Source organism: Chiloscyllium plagiosum, unplaced genomic scaffold, assembly GCF_037043375.1.
Source record: "Chiloscyllium plagiosum isolate Xiang-an unplaced genomic scaffold, Cpla_swu_hap1 HiC_scaffold_17, whole genome shotgun sequence".
Lineage (NCBI taxonomy): Eukaryota > Metazoa > Chordata > Chondrichthyes > Orectolobiformes > Hemiscylliidae > Chiloscyllium > Chiloscyllium plagiosum.
This window is the reverse complement of record NW_028270155.1, coordinates 42933329-42955579: the sequence shown is the minus strand read 5'-3', so window position 1 is coordinate 42955579 and position 22251 is coordinate 42933329. Positions and strand designations below refer to the sequence as shown.

Here is a 22251-nt window from a genome sequence, read left to right as displayed (position 1 = left end):
ATGCCCAAAGCCATACTTATTTGTGTATTCTAAAAGTGTGCCTAACATGAGCCCAAAAATATATTGCTTGATTCTTGAATATGTTAGTAGGCATCCTAGCATAGTGATTGTGTTAGTAATCCTGAAGTTTATAGTAATATCCCAACACAAATTCAAATCTTGCCATGCTAGATGAGAATTGAAGTTCAGTTAATTAACTAAGTCCGTGATGGTGACTGTGAAAATATTGAATGTACTAAAAACGCATATGGAAAGAAAATCTGCTTACCTGCTCAATCTGTCCTCCACGTGGTTCCACAACTTCTGGAATTGCCTGGTGAACCATTCAATTGTATCATACTTTTGCAATGTAGCCTAACGCCAAGCATCATCTCAGGCAATAGATACTGTAAATATCATGCAGTCCACTTGACCCTGCAAAATCTTCTTCGCTAACTTCTGGTGACTTTTCATAATTAGGAGTGGTGTCCACAGACATATTGAACAACAGCCTGGTCTGGTCATACTGTAGATTCGCAACTAATGGCCAATGCCCAGACACCCAAATCGTCAGAGATGGCAAGAAGAACCTCGTCTAAGAGTCCTTGACATAACTATAAAGTTTTCAACTTCTCAAGGCATCAGTCAAACATGGGAAAGTAAACACAGTACCTGATTGTGCACTTTGGGGAAAAAAGAATACAGGCATGGACTATTTTCTAAATGGTGAGAAAATTCATAAAGCCAAAGTACAAAGGGATCTGAAAATGCTAGTGCAGGATTCTCTAAAGGTTGACTTGCAGGTTGAGTCCGTGGTTAAGAAAGCAAATGTAATGTCGTCATTTATCTCAAGAGAGTAGGAATGTAAAAGCAGTGATGTGCTACTGAGACTTTATAAAGCTCGAGTTAGGCCCCATTTAGAATTCTGTGTCCAATTCTTGGCCCCACACCTCAGGAAGGACATACTGACACTGGAGCATGTCCAGCGGAGATTCACCCAGATGATGCCTGGAATTGTAGGCCTAACATGCTATGAATGGCCGAGGATCCTGGCATTGTATTCATTAGAGTTTAGAAGGTTATGGGGAGATGTAATAGAAACTGAGAAGATAATGCATGGCTTAGAAAGGGTGGACGCTGGGAATTTCTTTCCATTAGGCAGGGATACTGGAACCCGTGGGCACAGCCTTAGAATTAGAGGAGGGTCAAGTTAGAACAGAAATGAGACATTTCTTCAGCCAGAGAGTTTGGAATTCATGGCCATGGAGCGCAATGGTCGCTGGGACGTTAAATGTCTTCAAGGCAGAGATTGATAAATTCATGATCTCGCAAGGAATTAAGGGCTACATGGAGAATGCGGGTAAATGGCGTTGAAATGCCCATCAGCCATGATTGAATGGTGGAGTGGACTCGATGGTCAGAATGGCCTTACTTCCACTCCTGTATCTTATGGTCTTATGATCTTGTTAAACACTACTTAATAGAAGCACTTCAAATTGTAAGGGTATTCTGGGTGTAAAACTTCAATGTTCATTGCCAAATGTGGCTCAGTAGCACCACTAGTGATCTAGTTAGCCATGTCAATGAACATTATATCTGCCAGAGTGGACCTGAAGCATGTGGTGAGAGACGAGGGCAAAACAAATGAACCTCGCTTTTGTAAATACACCTGTTGCCTGATTTCACAAACGAGATCCTCTTTTGTTATCTGGTGCTATCATTGTGTGGTGCTTTCATTGTAGTAATGGGGCTAATTTTGAACTGTTAAATCTGTTCTATGTATAAATGAGACATTTTTGACCAGCAGCAACAGAACTATATTCTATTTGTGATAATGAAAACTTCAAAACTTTGCTAACTGTTCATACATTGAAAAAAGCAGCAGTAACTCTTATCTGGAATAAACTGTTAAGGGACAAGGACAAACCTATATTGGAATTGAAAGCAATTAGCCATGTCTGGGAGAAGGAGTCGAAGCAACATGAACAAAACTGTTTTTAACAACTGCTTAATAAATGGCTGCTTTATGCCACAAGGACAACTGATTGCCCTGCAAAAAGGGTTGAGGAGTTAACTGCAGGAATAGTGTCTTCATACAGACAGTCAATGCCAAATGTAACAATGAACAAGGAAGGTATTTCCGATAAGACGGCAAGCTGCAGACTTGCAATATTTTGGGATGAAGGAATCTAAAGGATCTATTCGTTTTAAAATAGTGATGGAAAAGGATAGACCAGATCTAAAAGTTGAACTTCTAAATTGGAGAAAGGCCAATTTTGACGGTATTAGGCAAGAACTTTCGAAAGCTGATTGGAGGCAGATGTTCGCAGGTAAAGGGACGGTTGGAAAATGGGAAGCCTTCAGAAATGAGATAACAAGAACCCAGAAAAAGTATATTCCTGTCAGGGTGAAAGGGAAGGTTGGTAGGTATAGGGAATGCTGGATGACTAAAGAAATTGAGGGTTTGGTTAAGGAAAAGAAGGAAGCATATGTGAGGTATAGACAGGATAGATCCAGTGAATCCTTAGAAGAGTATAAAGGAAGTAGGAGTATACTTAAGAGGGAAATCAGGACAGCAAAAAGGAGACATGAGATAGCTTTGGCAAATAGAATTAAGGAGAATCCAAAGGGTTTTTACAAATATGTTAAGGACAGAAGGGTAACTAGGGAGAAAATAGGGCCCCTCAAACATCAGCAAGGTGGCCTTTGTGTGGAGTCACAGAAAATGGGCGAGATACTAAATGAATATTTTGCATCAGTATTTACTGTGGAAAAGGATATGGAAGATATAGACTGTGGGAAATAGATGGTGACATATTGCAAAATGTCCAGATTACAGAGGAGGAAGTGCTGGATATCTTGAAATAGTTAAAGGTGGATAAATCCCCAGGACCTGATAAGGTGTACCCGAGAACTCTGTGGGAAGCTAGAGAAGTGATTGCTAGGCCTCTTGCTGAGATATTCGTATCATCGATAGTCACAGCTGAGGTGCCAAAAGACTGGAGGTTGGCTAACATGGTGCCACCCTTTAAGAAGGGTGGTAAAGACAAGCCAGGGAACTATAGACCGGTGGGCCCGACCTCAATGGTGGGCAGGTTGTTGGAGGGAATCCTGAGGGACAGGATGTACATGTATTTGGAAAGGCAAGGACTGATTAAGGATAGTCAACATGGCTTTGTTCATGGGAAATCATGTCTCACAAACGTGACTGAGTTTTTTGAAGAAGTAACAAAGAAGATTGATGAGGGCAGGGCAGTAGATGTGATCTATATGGACTTCAGTAAGGCTTTAAACAAGGTTCCCCATGGGAGACTGATTAGCAAGGTTAGATCTCATGGAATACAGGGAGAACTAGCCATTTGGATACAGAACTGGCTCAAAGGTAGAAGACAGAAGGTGATGGTGGAGGGTTGTTTTTCAGACTGGAGGCCTGTGACCAGTGGAGTGCCACAAGGATCGGTGCTACATCCTCTACTTTTTGTCATTTACGTAAATGATTTGGATGCGAGCATAAGAGGTACAGCTAGTAAGTTTGCAAGTGACACCAAAATTGGAGGTGTAGTGGACAGCGAAGAGGGTTACCTCGGATTACAACAGGATCTGGACCAGGTGGGCCAATGGGCTGTGAAGTGGCAGATGGAGTTTAATTCAGATAAATGCGAGGTGCTGCATTTTGGGAAAGCAAATCTTAGCAGGACTTATACACTTAATGGTAAGGTCCTAGGGAGTGTTGCTGAACAAAGAGACCTTGGAGGGCAGGTTTGTAGCTCCTTGAAAGTGGAGTCGCGGGTAGATAGGATAGTGAAAAAGACATTTGGTATGCTTTCCTTTATTGGTCAGAGTATTGAGTACAGGAGTTGGGAGGTCATGTTGTGGCTGTACAGGACATTGGTGAGGTCACTGTTGGAATATTGCGTGCAATTCTGGTCTCCTTCCTATCGGAAAGATGTTGTGAAACTTGAAAGGGTTCAGAAAAGATTTACAAGGATGTTGCCAGAGTTGGAGGATTTGAGCTATAGGAAGAGGCTGAACAGGCTGGTGCTGTTTTCCCTGGAGCGTCGGAGGCTGAGGGTGACCTTATAGAGGCTTACAAAATTATGAGGGGCATGGATAGGGTAAATAGATGAAGTCTTTTCCCTGGGGTCAGGGAGTCCAGCACTAGAGGGCATACGTTTAGGATGAGAGGGGAAAGATGTAAAAGAGACCTAAGGGGCAACTTTGTCACGCAGAGGGTGGCACGTGTATGGAATGAACTGCCAGAGAATGTGGTGGAGGCTGGTACAATTGTAACATTTAAGAGGCATTTGGATGGGTATATGAATAGGAATGGTTTGGAGGGATATGGGCCGGGGCTGGGTGCTAGATTCGGTTGGCATATCTGGTCGGCATGAACAGGTTGGACAGAAGGGTCTGTTTCCATGCTGTACATCTCTATGACTCTATGTCACACCACAAGTTTCAAGGATGGGGAAATTCTGCAAGAATTCAATTCCATGATTCCTAGTGCAGAACTCTGGAGGACAACACTGCACAAGTATCGAGCCCAGAGACAGATTATAGTTACACGGAACTGTAGCTAAATTCCCACCATTAATCAAATGATAGCTAAGTTAGGTTGTAATGCTTAACTTGATTACTTGAGAGGTCTTATTTTGGTTGTTACATGCAATCAAGTTTAAATATTTGTTTCAGTATTTGGTTGTCTCTGAGATTTCTTAATAAGTTGCCAAATTGCAGATAGCTTGTGGTAATTACCCACAACGTTGCAATATCTGTTACCTCCTGACATGGCATATCTACTTACGTACTAGTATCACTCTAAGAAACAACTAAATCAAGTCCAAAAAAGGCATGGAGACAACACTAAGTGAACCTGCGAATGAAGTGCCAATTGAGTGAAGCTATATGACTGCACTACAAAATGCGAAACAGTGGAAGCATATTATCATCAAAGTTAAATGAATCCACAATTAATTTACCATATCAAAGTTCTGTCATCGTGCCACATCCAGTCATGCATGTTGGTGGGAAGTGTCCGTACATCTTCCTTCCTCAACGGAGGAAGAGCTCAGCACAAGTACAAACAAGTCATTTGTGACCATTTTCAACGTGTTGTGCTGAACAGATGATACATCTTTGATGCCTGCCAGGATTCCTACATTGGAAACACTGACCTTGGCCAAAATGTTTCATTCATGTGAGATCAAGAAATAACTGAGAAAATCAGTGATTGCAAAGATTTCGGTCCCCAGTAACATCCTGGCTGGAAAGCTATTCTAGTACTGCTGCAGAATTGACACCGACCTGACAAAGTGGAATTTTTATTTCAGGTGTGTCTTTTCCACAAAAAGGCCAAATCCAAGCAGTCCAATTCCCATTCTTCAACTTAAATTTCTTCACTCGCAAAGTGAAGAAACATGCTGTCAACAATGCATTGAGGAACCTTTTCTCACCGTCAGCTTGCTCACCAATGTTCCTTTTGAATTGTAATAGAAACGCTTGGTTCCAGGCCGTATTACAAGCAGAGACTAAAGAGCTGAATTCTAGAGATGAGATTTGAATTACTGCCCTTGGTTAATTTATTCAGAAGCCAGATGGTGAAGTAGGAAACCAGATGCCAATTTCTTTTTTATTTGTACTAGATCTACTCGGAGAATGCAACATTACATATGTCTGCCTCCAAGCCAGCCAATGCTCACTGCCTTTATGATGAATATTGTGATCAGTTTAATGATGTTATGTAGTTGGCACTAATGATAGATAGTGATGGTAATGTTTCAGTTCACTGAGAGTTGCTATGACAACGTCCTTTTTACATGCATGTTTTAGTTGGAGCTGTGTATAATGGTGATAGAAGCACCACATTCTTTCCATCAAGTGGCTGACCTGGAATTTGACCCACTCCTACTGCTTGCCATTGGCATGCATTGGAACAGTTGCAGGCTGATTCTCAATTTAATTGTGGTGTGTTGTGAGTGAACCTGCTTTGGTCTTCAAGTCCTGGGCAGAGACTTGAACTCAGAGTCTCTGGCTCAGCTGTCCACTGTGCTAAAATATCTCTTTCGTTATAAATTAAATGTATTGATTAATTGAACTTTATTTTCACCAGCTGCTGTGCTGGGACGTGAACCTTTATCCTAGGCCTCTGGATTGCAAAACTAGTGATGTTTCTAACTATATTGCATTACACCGTCATTGTGCCTGTCTCTTTATACTTTTTTTATTTGAAAAGATCTGTCTTTATATCTGGCATCACTGGTTAGGTTCCCTTCTTGAACCACTGCAGTCCATGGGACGTAGGCATACCCACAGTGCTGTCTGGCAGGAAGTTCCAGGATCTCGACCCAGTGACAATGTTATGATTCTAGCTGATTTTATTATTGAGCGTCAGATTCCAGAATGAAATCTGGTTTGATAAATCGCATTTTATTATGTTCTTTAATTTAGTGCGTTGGGCTTTAGTGAAACAAAAGTATGCCAGGCTCCAGATTTGGTTTTAAGAATAAAACAAAAGTTTGTTGCGCACACGAATGATAAAACAAACAAACCAAGCAATCGACATAAAGGATTTCAAACACCAGGCAAAACTAAACCCCACCTAATCCCCAAAACCATCACCTTCCAGTTGATCAAAATCCAAAGAAATGTTTCCTCCCTGTCAAGTCTGTAGGCTGATTTAACTGCTCCTTTTCAGATCTAGTCTTGTGATTCTCTTATAGAGTCATAGACATGTACAGCATGGAAACAGACCCTTTGGTTCAACTCGTCCGTGCCAACTAGATATCCTCAATAAATCTAGTCCCATTTGCCAGCATTTGGCCCATATCTTTCTTAAACCCTTCCTATTCATTTATCCATCCAAGTGCCTTCTAAATGTTGTAATTGTACCAGCCTCTTCCACTTCCTCTGGCAGCTCACTCCATACACACAGCACCCTCTGCATGAAAACGATGCCTCTAAGATCCCTTTTAAATCTTACCCCACTCTCATTAAACCTATGCCCTCTAGTTTTGGACTTCCCCACTTCAGAGAAAAGACTTGTCTATTTACCCTATTTATGGACCCCATTATTTTATAAACCTCTATATGGTCATCTCTCAGCCTCTACACTCCAGGGAAAACAGCCCCAGCCTATTCAGCCTCTCCCAATAACTCAAACTCTCCAACCTCGGCAACATCCTTGTGAATCTTTTCTGAATCCTTTCAAGTTTCACAACATCCTTTGCACAGCAAGGAGACCAGAATTGCATGCAATATTCCAAAAGTGGCCCAACCAATGTCCTGTACAGCCGCAACATGATCTCCCAACTCCTATACTCAATGCACTGACCAATAAAGGCAAGCATACCAAATACCGCCTTCACTATCCTACCTACCTGCAACTCCACTTTCAAGAAACAATGTGCCTTCACTCCAAGCTCTTTTGGTTCAGCATACTCCCAGGACCCTACCATTAAGTGTATAATACTTGCCCTGATTTGTCTTTTCAAAATGCAGCACCTCCATATTTATCTAAATTTATTTCCATCTGCCACTCCTTGACCCATTGGCCCTTTGATCAAGATCCCATTGTACTCTGAGGTAATGTTCTATACTGTCCAATACACCTTCAATTTTAGTGTCATTCGCAAACTTACTAACGATACCTATGTTCACATCCAAATCGTTTATGTAAATGATGAAAAGCAGTGGATCTAGTACCAATCCTTATGGCGCACCACTCATAACAAACCTCCAGTTTGGAAAGTAACCCTCCACCACCACCACCCTTTGTCTTCTACCTTCAAGCCAGTTCTCCCTGTATTCCGTTTGATCTAACCTTGCTAGCCAGTCTACCATGAGAAACCTTATTGAAAGCCTTACTGAAATCCATATAGATCATATCCACTGCTCTGCCCTCATCAATCCTCTTTGTTGCTTCTTCAAAAAAACTCAATCAAGTTAGTGAGACGTGATTTCCCACACACACAGCCATGTTGATTATACCTAATCAATCTTTGCCTTTCGAAATACATGTAAATCCAGCCTCTCAGAACTCCTTCCAACACCTTGCCCACCACCGATGTCAGACTCCACGGTCTGTAGTTCCCTAGCATTTCCTTACCACCTTTCGTAAGCAGTGACAACACGTTAGCAAACCTCCAATCTTCCACCTGTAACTATCAATGATACAGATATCTCAGCAAGGGGCCCAGCATTCACAATCCTAGCTTTCCACAGAGGTCAAGGGTAGTTCCGATCAGGTCTCAGGGAATTATCCACCTTTTAAGCTGTCCAGTACCACCACCTCAATAATATGGACATTTTTCAAGATGTCGCTATTTATTTCCCCAGGTTCTTTATCTTCCGTCTCCTCCTCCACAGTAAACACTGATGCAAAATATTCGTTTAGTATGTCCCCCATCTCCTTGATGATACTTAAGGGGCCCTATTCTCTCAAAAGTTACCTTTTTGTCCATAATATATTTGTAGAATCCCTTTTGGATTTTCCTTCACCATTTTTGCCAAAGCTATCTCATGTCTCCATTTTGCCTTCCTGATTTCACTCTTTGGTATACTGCTACTGCTTTTATACTATTCTAGGAAGTCACTTGATCTCTGCTGTCTATACCTAACATATGCTTCCTTCTTATTCTTGATCAAAACCTCTGCTGTTCAGAAGGGCAGGAAAAAGAGTGGAAGGGCTATAGTCATGGGGGATTCAATTGTAAGGGGAGTAGATAGGCGTTTCTGTGGTCGAAAACGAGACTTCCGAATGCTATGTTGCCTCCCAAGTGCACGAGTCAGGGATGTCACGGATTGACTTCAGAAAAATCTCAAGGGGTAGGGTGAACAGCCAGTTGTTGCGGCGCATGTAAGCACCAGTGATATAGGTTTTAAAAAAAGGGGATGAGGTCCTACATGCAGAATTTAGGGCATTAGGAACCAAGTTAACAAATAGGATCTCAGAGATAGTAACCTCAGATTGCTACCAGTGCCACGTGCTACTCAGAGTAGGAATGATAGAATCATCAAGATGAATGTGTGGCTTGAGAGATGGTACAAGAGGGAGAGGGTTCAGATTTTTGGGACTTTGGGACCGTTCTGGGGGAGGTGGGACTATTGCAAATTGGATGGTCTACATCTGGGCCAGACTGGAACCAATGTCCTTGGTGGGGGAGGGGGGGGGTTGCTTTTGCTAATGCTGTTGAGAAAGGTTTAAACTAATGTGCCTGGGGGTTGGGAACCAAATGAGGAGGTTAGTGGACAGGAAGGAGATAGTAACTAAAGCCTGTAAGGAACTAGATAATTAAGTCAGTGTGACTAAGGGGAAGAGTAGGCAGGGAGCAGATGATGAACACAGGGACTGGTGATTTGAAGTGCATTTGTTTTAATGCAAAAGTATAATAGGTAAGTTAGATGAACCTAGGGCTTGGATTAGTATCTGGGAGTATGATATTATTGCTATTACCGAGACTTGGTTGAGGAAAGGGCATGGTTGGCAACTAAATATCCCAGGATATCGATGCTTCAGGCAGGATAGTGAAGCAGGTAAAAGGGGTGGAGGAGTTGCATTACTAGTCAAAGAGGGTATCCCAGCTGTGCTGAAGGATTGCACGATGGAAGACTCGAGCAGTGAGGCAATATGGGCAGAGCTCAGAAATAGGAAGGGTGCGGTAATAATGTTGGGATTGTACTACGGGCCTCCCAACAGCAAACGTGAGATAGAGGTGCACAAAAGTAGAGAGATCATAGAAAGATGTAGGAGCATCAGAGTGGTGGTGATAGGAGATTTTAATTTTCCCAACATTGACTGGGATTCACTTAGTGTTAGAGGTCTGGATGGAACAGAATTTGTAAGGAGCATCCAGGAGGGTTTCCAAGATCAGTATGTAAATAGTCCAACTCGCGATAAGGCCATACTAGACTTCGTGTTGGGAAATGAGTCCAGCCAGGTGGTTGAAGTTTCATTAGCAAATTACTTTGGGAACAGTGATCATAATACCATAAGTTTTAGAATACCCCTGGACAAAGACTAGAGTGGTCCGAAAGGAAAACTGCTAAATTGGGGGATGACCAAAATGTGGTAGGAGCTGGGGAATGTAGATTGGGAGCAGCTGTTTGAAGGGAAATCCACATTGGATATATGGGAGGCTTTTAAAGCGGTTGATTCGAGTTCGAGAGAGATGTTCCTGTGAAAATGAGGGATAGAAATGGCAAGATTAGGGAACCATAGATGATCGGTGAAATTGAAAGACTAGCTAAGAGGAAAAAGGATGAGTACATAAGGTCTCGGCAACAGAAGACAGACGAAGCTTTGGAAGAATATCGGGAATGTCGGACTAATCTGAAACAAGGAATTAAGAGGGCAAAAAGGGGTCATAAGATATCCTTAGCGAGCAGGGTTAAGGAAAACCCCTAAGCCTTTTATTCACATACAAGGAGCAAGAGGGTAACTAGGGAAAAGTTTGGCCCACTCAAGGACAAAGGGGAAAAGAGATGCGTGGAGTCAGAGAAAATGAGTGAGATTATTAATGAGTACTTTGCATCAGTGTTCACTAAGGAGAGGGACACGGCAGATGTTGAGGTTAGGAATAGATGTTTGATTACCCTAAGTCAAAGCGACGTAAGGAGGGAGGAAGTGTTGGGTATTCTAAAAGGCATTAAAGTAAACAAATCCCAGGTCCGGATGGGATCTATCACAGAATGATGAGGGACGTGAGAGAGGAAATAGCTGGGGCTTTAACAGATACCTTTGCAGCATCCTTGAACACTGGGGAAGTTCCAGAGGACTGGAGAATTGCTAATGTTGTGCCCTTGTTTAAGAAGGGTGGCGGGGATTATCCAGCTGCTTACAGACCTGTGAGCCTGATGTTAGTGGTAGGGAAGATACTGAGGGATAGGATTTATACCCATTTAGAAAAAAATGGGCTTATCAGTGACAGACAATGTGGTTTTGTGCAGGAAAGGTTATGTCTTACAAACCTAATAAAATTCTTTGAAGTGGTGACAAAGTTGATTGATGAGGGAAGAGATGTAGATGTCATATACATGGACTTTAGTAAGGTGCTTGATAAGGTTGCCCATGGTCGGCTGATGAAGAGGGTGAAGTTGCACGGATTCTAGAGTGTTCTAGCCAGATGGATAGACAACTGGTTGGGCAACAGGAGACAGAGTAGTAGTGGAAGGATGCTTCTCAAAATGGAGATCTGTGACCAGTGATGTTCCACAGGAATCCGTGCTGGGACCACTGATATTTGTGATATGATTAGATTAGATTAGATTACTTACAGTGTGGAAACAGACCCTTCGGCCCAACAAGTTCACACCGCCCCACCGAAGCACAACCCATCCATACCCCTACATTTACCCCTTACCTAACACTCCAGGCAATTTAGCATGGCCAATTCACCTAACCTGCACATCTTTGGACTGTGGGGGGGAAACCGGAGCACCCGGAGGAAACCCACGCAGACACTGGGAGAACATGCAAACTCCACACAGTCAGTTGCCTGAGGCGGGAATTGAACCCGGGTCTCTGGCACTGTGAGGCAGCAGTGCTAGCCAACGTGCCGCCCACAATATACATAAATGATTTGCAGGAAGGTGTGGGTTGCCTCATTAGCAAGTTTGCAGATGACATTAAGATTGGTGGAGTAGCAGATAGTGATAGTGACAGAATACAGCAGAATATAAATAATTAGAGAGTTTGGCAGAGAAATGACAGATGGAGTTCAATCCAGATAAATGTGAGGTGATGCATTTTGGAAGATCCAATTCAAGAGCGAACTATACAGTAAATGGCAAAGAACACAGAAGGTCAGGCAGCATCTGAGGAGCAAGAAAATTGAGTTTCTTTGTTCTTTGTTCTCAATTTCTCTCGTCATCTCTCATTCCCAACCTTGCCCTTCACCCTTACAGGAACTTACTGTCTCTGGACTGTAATTATCTCAATTTTGAAGACTTCCCATTTTCCAACCATCCATTTACCTGCAAACATCCGCCCCCAGTCAACTTTTGAAAGTTTTTGTCTAATACCATCAAAATTGGCCTTCCTCCAATTTAGAACTTTAACTTTTAGATCCGGCCTATCCTTTTCCATCACTATTTTAAAGGTAATATCTTTGAAGAACCAATACAGATTTCGAAACAAGCACTCTGCATTTGGAAATTTTCACAAACTGAGGTAACTTATTCCATCAATTGCTTGGAACGAACTCCTTGGGAGAGACTATTATTTCATCTAATTTCAATCAGATCTTTTGAACTGAATTCAAAGTTTCTAACCATGTTTTTAAAAAATTGTTAATCCTAGTTTCTGCTAAGGCTTCTGCCTTTTTTCTGCTATTACAAACATCACAATACAAACAAAGTTTAATTTACACTCCTGGAAGCCATCAGTCATTTGTTTTCTGACACATACTGGTATAAAACTATGGTTCTGAAAAGACTGACCTTATTAATTAATAAAGCCCTTCACACAATTAGGTAGAACATTGTTTAAAATCCAAACCCTTGGAGGGGAAAACATCACACACCTTTCATCACAACAGTAAAGGAACAGCAATGTAGTTCCAAGTCAAGGTGGAGAGTGACTTAGAGGGGAATTTCCAGATGATGTTCCCATGCATCTGCTGCCTTTGGTCCTTTCATATGATAGATGGTGTGGATTTGGAAAGTGCTGTTGAAGGACCTTTGTGAGAGACTTTATTCATCTGTTGTGTTGTGTGGCAGAATTCCGAACCTCTGATCTGACCTGCTGTTGTACCCTCAGTACTTATGTGGCCAGTCCAATTTCAAAGTTTAAATTTTGATCATCATTGTCTGACGCGTGTGACACAAATCTCACTTGCCACTTATCAGCCCAAGCCTGGATATTTTCTCAGTCTTCCTGTATATTGACATGGACTATTTCAGTATCTGGGGAGTCTCAAATGCTGCTGAGCATTGTGAAATTATGAGCAAACATCCCCACATTTGAACATGATGAAATAGCTGAAGGTGGTTGGGCCTTGGAGCATAGTGGAGTACTATATCCAGAGCTCCAAGCTCATGTTCAAAACCCACCATGGCAGATGGTGAAATTGGTATTAATTGAAAACCTGGAATTAAATGATGATCTAATGACAGCCACGTAATCATTGTCAATTTTCAGACAAAGCCCATGTGGTTCACTAGTGTCCTCAAGTAAGGAATTATGCCATCCTTAGTCTTTCCTGCATTTGATTCCAGATCCACAGCAATGTGTTTGACTTTTATCTGCCCTCTGAAATGGCTTAGCAAATTACTCAGTTGTATCAAACTGTTACAAAGTCTAAACTAAAAGAAAGTTCAGCAGCTCAGCACTTGGGACAAAACAGCCACTGAGATTCGAACCCCATTGAGGCACATTAACTAGTTACTTACTCTACTATCAATTATCAGCGTGTACTGGCTACTGCACCACTGTCCAAGAGAATATTTCAGTTTTACTCTCACTGGATTTTAGAAAGGTAACTTTTGACACCGCTGTAAACATGTATTTCAAGGAGACAAAATCCTAAGCAATAAATCAACCGTTTAAATGAATGAATAGTTAATAAAAATAGTTCGTAGAAAATGCCAAGCAGCAGGGCTAATTTTTTTGTGCTTTTTCTGATGAAAAGCAGAGCAAGTGAGAAACCAATTAGGTCCTAAGTCCTGATCACCAGGGAAGGAGGGGAGGAGATCTCCAACCTAAGAATTGGATTTAATTAACACTGACCTTGATTCATCTCTGCTACACTTCAAGCTGACCACGGCAAAATCCATAGGAATTGACGGTTGGAAGTGAGTTGCCATTCAACTTGAGTCATTCAGTTCTTCCCTGCCTGCTTTGTGGGTTAGAGTTTTGAGCTGAAAATGTGTTGCTGGAAAAGCGCAGCAGGTCAGGCAGCATCCAGGGAACAGGAGAATCGACGTTTCGGGCATAAGCCCTTCTTCAGGAATAGAGTTCTTCAGGTTAGAGTTTTGGCAAGGTAGGGGAGACAGGCACACTCTCTGTTCCCCCAACTGTCCCATGTGCACACCCTTCTTATCTCTTCCTCCCACCCCAGGGCATTTTAATTATAATCCTTTCAGGGAGATTCTACCAGCATTGTAAAGAACCCCTCCTTCCCTCACCCACAGCCCACTCGCTACCCAACAGGGAAAGTCTTTCCCCAAAACCAGTTGGGAATCCAGAGCCTCTTTCCAGTGGGTATTATGTTCCTTCCAGTTGCTCTTCTACAGTGCCTGAGGCTCACTGCTACTGCTGTTCCAAGAGCACCAGCGTCATGCTGAATGAAATTACAGTTGCACAGTTTGCTGCTATTCCAATCAGAGATTCTGATCTTGACCACGTTTTCCACAGTGAGTCTACCAGCAGCAGTTGTGGGAAAGAAACAGCCTCTGATTGACAACACATCTCTTCAGACAATCTTGCAATTACGCTTCCTGCATTTGGAACACTGGTGTTGGGCAGGTGGGATACTTCAGTGTGCTACATCATGACCCAAGTTGGACAAACTAATATACGTGATATGCAGCAGCAGCCAATGTATGCTTCTTGAATAGCGTCTTACAGGGCAGTGTCACTATCTGACAAATTCCCTTCCAAGTTAGACACAATGTTGCCACTTCTTGAGGGCGATTAAAGATGGACAGTAATAAATGGCTTAGCTAATGATGTTAACATTGCATTTTTTTCTCAAAAAAGTGCCCAGCTTACTTCTGTTTAATAGTGATTGCCTTTGTTAGAATTAATTTGTAAAATTAATTTGCCTTGGGTGGAGCAGTTGTCTATGATCATAATTAGTCAGTCCATCCACTCTCCGCCTAACTAAGGACTCTCAAAGAGGGAACCTTGGTTGTGACACATTGTAATGTTTAGTAATACTTAGTTTCACATTTTCAGAAGCAAAAGCATATCAACTCCTGAGCAATTTTACTACTAAGGCACCCACTTGAGAGATGGTGGGTGAAACCATGTAATTTTCTACTTCAGGCATGATACAGAAATGCCCTCAAATTTCCACTTTCTTGCCATTATTGCCAATTGTGTTGCATCTGCTGTTTTCCAAAGGATCACTCCAAAATTTGAGTGTTAAATCTGTTAGGGAATGCGATACAAATTATCATTTCATGTAGTTTTCTCATATTTGTAGAATGCATTTTGTCTAAGGTTGCAATGTAAGATTGGCATAAACAAAGAAATCAGTCAAAAGTTCTTGATGAAATTATAATCAGAATTTAATTTCCTCTTTTGTCAAATGGCAAGCAAATGTTGTTTGAGGAGAAAGTGAGGTCTGCAGATGCTGGAGATCAAAGTTGAAACTTTATTGCTGGAACAGCACAGCAGGTCAGGCAGCATCCAGGGAACAGGAGATTCGACGTTTCGGGCACAGGCCCTTCTTCAGGAAGGGCCTGTGCCCGAAACGTCGAATCTCCTGTTCCCTGGATGCTGCCTGACCTGCTGTGCTGTTCCAGCAATAAAGTTTCAGCAAATGTTGTTTGGCCTTATCGTGATTCTTGAGGCATCAGATATTATAATTTAATGTTATATAGAATTTCAAGTAGCGTAGAAAATGTTAACCTGGAATATTACTTCAACTGAAACTGCAAGAATATAAATTGTACAAAGTCATTTATTTAATCAGAAAATATTTCGTCACAAAAATTGATAAACTTCCAAACAGGTAATCAAGACAAAAATGCTGGAATAATTTTAAAACAATAGGAAGATGGCAGGATCTCTTGAGAGGAATTCATTTTCATGTCCAAAGCCCTTTCTCACCTGTAGTTATATGGTTACCCTGTAGATAACTAGACTTATTTACAGAAATTTTTAACGTTAAGGTTGAGTATGCAATTGTGCAAACATAGTCAAAGACAGCAGTGTTAAGCTTGATTTTTAATCAACAAATCTAACCAGCTAATAGCATAAGTTTTGAAGCTCTGTTAATAATCTGTAGTATGAATAAACAGGTACCGGTTTATAGGTCAGTTTTCAATCTCTGTCTCTCATGTTTTCTTTCTTCCGATCTCCACATCACCTATATTCCACCATCCCTTTTTCCGTTATATCTCTCTGTCTGTATCTGTCTGTCTCTCTCTCTTTTTTTTCCCCCCTCTCCCTCATATTCCATTGCCTCCTCTCCCATTATCATGCTCAATACTGCATCAGCAGCTTATGATTCAAGACTTAAGCATGTAATCTAGACTGACACTTCAGTGCATCATTGGGAAGGTACTACCATTGAAACTGTTACATTTCGAATTAAAAATTGAATCAGTTCAGTCTCTCTGCACAGATGAAAATGGTATTAAAAATGATCCTCTGACCATATTCTAAATTTCAAACTGGTTTTGTTTTCCTTCACTTGCTCCCACACCGTCCAAATTGCTCCAGCATCCATAGCCTTTTGGAAAGAGAATTCCATATTCAGTATTCTTTGTGTGAAAATCCTGGTTTCATTGCTTAATGACTTTTTGTTCTAATTTAAACTGGGACATCTCTCCTGATCCACCATTCCTGATACCAGGAATGTCATGTTTCTGCTCAGTGATATTATTTGTATATTCAGTGCTGTCTTGCAGCGAAAATCCATTGCTTAAGATCTTCTTTAAAATTTCCACAAATCAATTGCAGATCAGTCATCCCATTTCATAACTAACAAGTCCCCATACTGTTTGCTTGATTTATAAATCCTAGTGTATTCTTCTGTTGACCAAAGGAAATGTAATATAATTTTTTAAAAAAATCTTTCATTAACTTTGGAAACTCAGTCAAAGCACAACTCGATTATCTGTTGAGATAACTTGGTTCCCTGTCTAGAGGCATTGTTTTTTCTCACTTCCAGCAAAAACCATTTTGCTTTCAAACATTTGATGTGGGCTGCAATTACTATGTAGTGTAATTCCAATGAATGGAAATCATGTATTGGTTATTTTCAAATCTAACATTTGGTGCACATAAATTTTATGTTCAATATCTGCGTTTGCGTTGTCAATCTCATATTGTTTATTAAGGAGATATCTCGAGAACAACACTTTGGGGTTGCTTTAGCTCTGAAGCTGCAATTCAGTTTTGTCTATTAGACTAAAAATTTGTTTGTCTAGTATTGGAAATTTAGTCAGATTAGTTTGCTTTCATTGTGTGAAAAGAAATCTGACGAGCTTTATATTTCTAAAATTATTGCACTAATGTCACTTTAAAGGTCTGTCTTCAAGTTGGTTGCCTAGCAACAAAATTAAACCGCATTCAGGTGTGGATTGTATTGTAGTTTCTCTAAACAGATACTTTCATGCCATGTCATTTGGAAGTGTATGTAAATCAGTGTTTACAGGCAATTCCAAATCCATCCTGGACTAAATTTGCGATGAGAACGAGCTGTTGTACTTTCAATGCATAGACATTATGTATTGTGTAACTGTTGACTGCTAGAATAACTATGTCCAGTGCCATCCCATTCGTGCACATACTTGCTTCAGTTTTGATATTTTAGTAGATTAATAACTAATACCTTATGGCCAATAATATTCATTTGAAAAAGATAATTTCAAATTAGTTTTTACTAATAAACCACAGCACAAAAAAGACCCTTCAGGTCACCCCACTGTCTCCACTGGTTTAAAAACAACAACCTAACGATTCTAATCCCATTTTCCAGTACTTGGCCCGTAGCTTTGTGTCTCTTGGCATCTCAAGTATAGATCTAAATACTTGTTAAATATTATGAGGGCTTCTGCCTTTACCCACCACCCTCGGGGTGAAAAAGTTTTCCCCATATCTCCTCTAAACTTTTTGCCCCTTACCTTAAATCTATGCCCAGCCATTGATCTCTCAATCAAGTGGCTAAGTTTCTTTCTGTCTTTTCTATCTATGCTCTATTCTTAGGTAGTAGATGAAGCTTCATTTTATAAATAAGGAGTCTTTAGTTGCTTACTACATTTTTTTTTTCAAATTGGTGTGTATTTTAATTTATTGAGTCAAAGCCAAAAGTTGTAATTTAAAAAGGTACATTTTTGACATTAAAGAACAAATAAATACATTTGCAGGTTGTTGGTTCAGCATTTAAAATAACAGCCTGCATTAAGAAATTCATATGATTAGCAGTGTGCTTCTACATGAGGGAAAGCTGTGCAGACTGGGCTTGTTTCCAGTGGTGCTTACAAAGTGAAGGGTGACTTTTGGAGAGGGATTTTAAACATGATTCTGAGTCCAGTGTTCAGTAGCATGACTCGATCTTTATTTGGAACTGCTTTACCACACGTGTGTGATGAGTTTTCGTTTTTTATTATCAGGAGTTTGTTGGGGTAAAGGGGGTGTAGGGATGTTTACTGCGGCCATCTTACCAATGACAAGAGGTCACCAATTGGAAATGTCATTCAAAAGTAAGAAGTGAAATGAATAGTCATTTGCGAAGAGTTGTTATTGCATAGACTACATTACTTCATTAAGTTAGAAACTGTTTAAATGAAGATAAATATTTGAAACAGGATCATATGTAGTTGTGAGGGAGAGTAGGACAGTGAGATTAGTTTTAAATTGTTTTAACTAATAGCCAGCAGATGGACTAAAAAGCCTCCTTTTTATGCTATGGCATCCTATAACTGCAACAGTGCCAGATAGCAAAGAACAGATTCTTCCATAAATACCACAACCTATCAGCAAAGGAAATAGTTCCCAGCTCCTTTATTGGGTCTCAGAAGCTCATTAATAAGTCTGCTTCTGGAACTGTGTCCCACCTGCTGAAGATTCGAAAATCATAGCAAAAACTGGAAATGATTCTTCCTTGAATTGGTATAAAGTGGTTAGACTTATTCAAGAAAAATGTGCGGTGTCATGAGGAAAATACAATTAATCGTGAGAATAGTCAATTGATTATTTTCTCTTAGAGAGTGCAGAAAGAGACCATTTAGCCCATTGAGTCTGCACTGACTGTCTAAGGAGCATTCTATCCGACCCCTGTAAGCCTGCATCTACGATGGCTAATCCACCTAGCCTACACATTTCTGGACACGATGGACAATTTAGCGTAGCCAACCCAATTAACTTGCACATCTTTGGACAATGGAAATAAACCAGAGCACCCAGTGATAAAACTCCACAGTCACCCAAGGCTCAAATCAAACTCCGTTCCTAGTGCTGCAAGGCATCATTGCTAACTACTGTGCCACCCAAATGTCTCTAGCTTGTTAAAACATTCAAGTGTTAACACAGACTCAAAGTGAAATTGTAGAATAGAGCAGGACACACTAATATTAAAATTGTTAGGATTAAAGTAACAGAGATGTGGGTTTGGATGTGAAAATCAAGGACAAGGGAAAAGTAATATTTAATAAGTCTTATCCACAAGGTAAAAACAGAGTTCAAACAGGATAATATAAAAACTGACAATGAAATTGACACTCAAGATGGTAATTTGGACTGAGGTGAGGTGCTAGCTAACATTTGGGTTTGATTATCTCTCACACTAATTAAAAATTTGTTAAGACCATCCATTGTAGTTTTGAATTTATTTCATGAGGAATCCGCATTTAAAGAGTGGTGTGACTGTACAGCACCAACATTGTAAACCTCTACTGTTCTGAGCTCTTTCCTGCCCCTAACTTTAATACGGAACCTTTAATCATTCCTTCCTCATCTCCACAACAATTTTGTTGCGCCTCATTCCGGTGGTGCACTGGAAGATAAGCCTGGCTATTCTCGGAGTCATCATAAAAGTTAAAGAATTATCAAATTATTCAAAATTCCCCAATCTACCAGTGTTTTAGATCCAGATTGACAGAAAGCATGACTAAGTTTTTTCTGTAAATAACAAGATGACTATTTATTAGATTGTGCATCACCTGAGCTAAATATAAAAAGGCCTGTACACTGACTCAGTCCAGCTTGTTTGTAATTGTAATTGTCTGTGCTTGTAAAGCACAGAAAGAACAAATTTCGATAAGTTAGATTAAATTACTAGGAGAACTAAATCACCACCTGTAGGTTGTACATGAAGTATTCATGATTTCTTTTCCTGAAAATAATAACATGGTGCCAAATAATTCACCTTCAACATTATAATCTTCATTGGTTGATTGTTGCACATTCCAGGTTTTTGTGTTTGTATCATATATACTGTCTAGGTCAAATCTTTGATGTGCAATATGGTTAGAAGCAGGGTAATGCAGTTATTAGTTTTGCAAATTGCAACTTGTTATATGGTATATATTAATGGATTTTAAGGAAAATTGGTACATTTTCAGAGATTGGTTTGGCAATATGGCTTATAAAGTTCATCTATGATAAATGTAACAGACTTGTTTTTCCACTTAAAATTCCTTATGTTTAAAATTAACAGTGGATTCCTGTATTGTCCAATCTGAAGAATGGCGACACTGTTTGGGGATTTACTTCACAAGAATCAACAGCACTGCAACCTTTTCAATTTCCAATCACAATTCACTTAGGGGACTTCAACATGGATGGCTTCCCTGATGCCTTGGCAGTACTGAAGAACATTTCAGGGAGGTAGGCTGCTTTTTGTTTTGAACAGCCACGCTAAGGATGGTTGCAAAGAATTTTTTAATTACCCTACTGTGCTATTTTAAAATATTTAGTGCATGTCCTGTAATGCTGCTTACCTAAAAAGCTCAGTGAAGTTAACAGTCACCAGTAAAAGCTGATCCCAAGACTGAAAAGGTTGGCAACTCTAAACAAGCTAAAAACCCAGCTTAATGACTGTAGCATGTCAGTGCTTCGAAGTGGCTTAGTAAATTAACTTCCTTATTGCATTACAATTCAGTATATTTATTAGGAAATTAACATCATGTTCTGTAAATATTTTCTTTTTTGTTAAAACTGAACATCACTTCCAGAAAATAATAGCCATCACAGAATGTGATGGGATGTAAATCTACATTGGAAGAAATCCGAACAGCACAGGAGTGTAATTTTTGCATTTCTGGATTTTGAAAATATAAAAATGAACAAAGCACAGGTCCAAAATACATTTGTTGGGATCTCCCCATGCTCCTGCTATCCTGTTCCTCCTGAATTCTCTTCAGGTGGTCTAACTGTATAAGATGTTAATTGATTTGTTTATCTGATGACTGTGGCTTTTGACCTCCTGTCCTTTAACTCTGATTTGGAGGTGCCAGCATTGAACTGGGGTGGACAAAGTGTTAGAGTCCAACAGGTTTATTCGGAAACACCAGCTTTCAGAGCGCTGCTCCTTCATCAGGTGTTTGGGGAGTATAAGACCATATGATATAGAATTCTATGTTGTATAGTCTTATACTCAAAACAAAACAAACCTGAGGACGGAGCAGCGCTCTGAAAACTGGTGCTTCCGAATAAACCTGTCGGACTATAACCTGGTGTTGTGATTTTTACCTTTGTCCTTCAATTGGAATTTATGCCCTGACTTTAAGGTTGACTCGAGTTTTCATCCTGTGTCGAGAGTTAGATGACCTCTGTTGCTTTCTCACCATGACATTTCTCTGTTTTACTTTCTTATGGTCTTTATCGATTACGTTCTGAAACTGATATGTCCATTGGTAATTACTTTGCAATTAATAATTTAATTGGCAAAGTATTCATCATTGTTGAGTTTTGTTGCTCTGTAATTGAGTGGAGCTAATTCCCAATCTGGATTTTCATGCATTCGTAACTTCACAATTTTTACTGCTTTTTCTGCTTCTCTTACTGTGGAGCAAGTGGAGGGCTTGCCACCTGGTCAATGCCTGCTTCCAGAGCAAACTTCCTGAAACACTTGTTCATAAATTGTCTAATATTATTTTTTCCAGGAAAGTGTGAATCACAAAGACATTTTTTGGTGTTGTGATTGTTGAATCTGCTGTGGTTAAGTGCAGTCTTGCAATTTGAATCTATACTGAATATTAAACTAAGACTAAATACATTTTCCCTTTAAAATCCAGCATACCCATTGCTAGCCGTATCCATGGTCTTTCTAGAAACAATTAAATAATTGGCACTGTAAGCACTTCACTGTGTATGGCACACATTTGGTGCAACAAGGTGTAATCCGAAACAAAAACAGAAATTGCTGGGAAATCTCAGCAGGTCTGGCAGCATCTATGGAGAGAAAGCAGAATTAACATTTTAGATCCAGTGACCCTTCTTCAGCACAGTTAGCTATTGATGTAGACCAAGACTCTACATGTTCTATAGGAATAAGATCTTTCAATTCTACTTGATCCATTGTTGCCCACTGGAGTGTGACTGCTGTTGCTAGCCTTTTGTCTGGAACATGGATTAAATATATCATACTTGTGTCTCATCAG

At 40.3% G+C, this 22251-nt stretch overlaps 1 protein-coding gene across 1 annotated transcript in view; it reads left to right on the top strand.

Annotated features, from left to right (window-relative positions):
- Positions 1-22251, top strand: part of itfg1 (integrin alpha FG-GAP repeat containing 1) — a 237556-nt gene that overhangs the window by 100019 nt on the left and 115286 nt on the right. The window contains exon 10 of the mRNA XM_043706920.2: positions 20307-20476. Within this exon, the coding sequence (XP_043562855.2) occupies positions 20307-20476 (170 nt within the window). The remainder of the gene's footprint in view (positions 1-20306; positions 20477-22251) is intronic.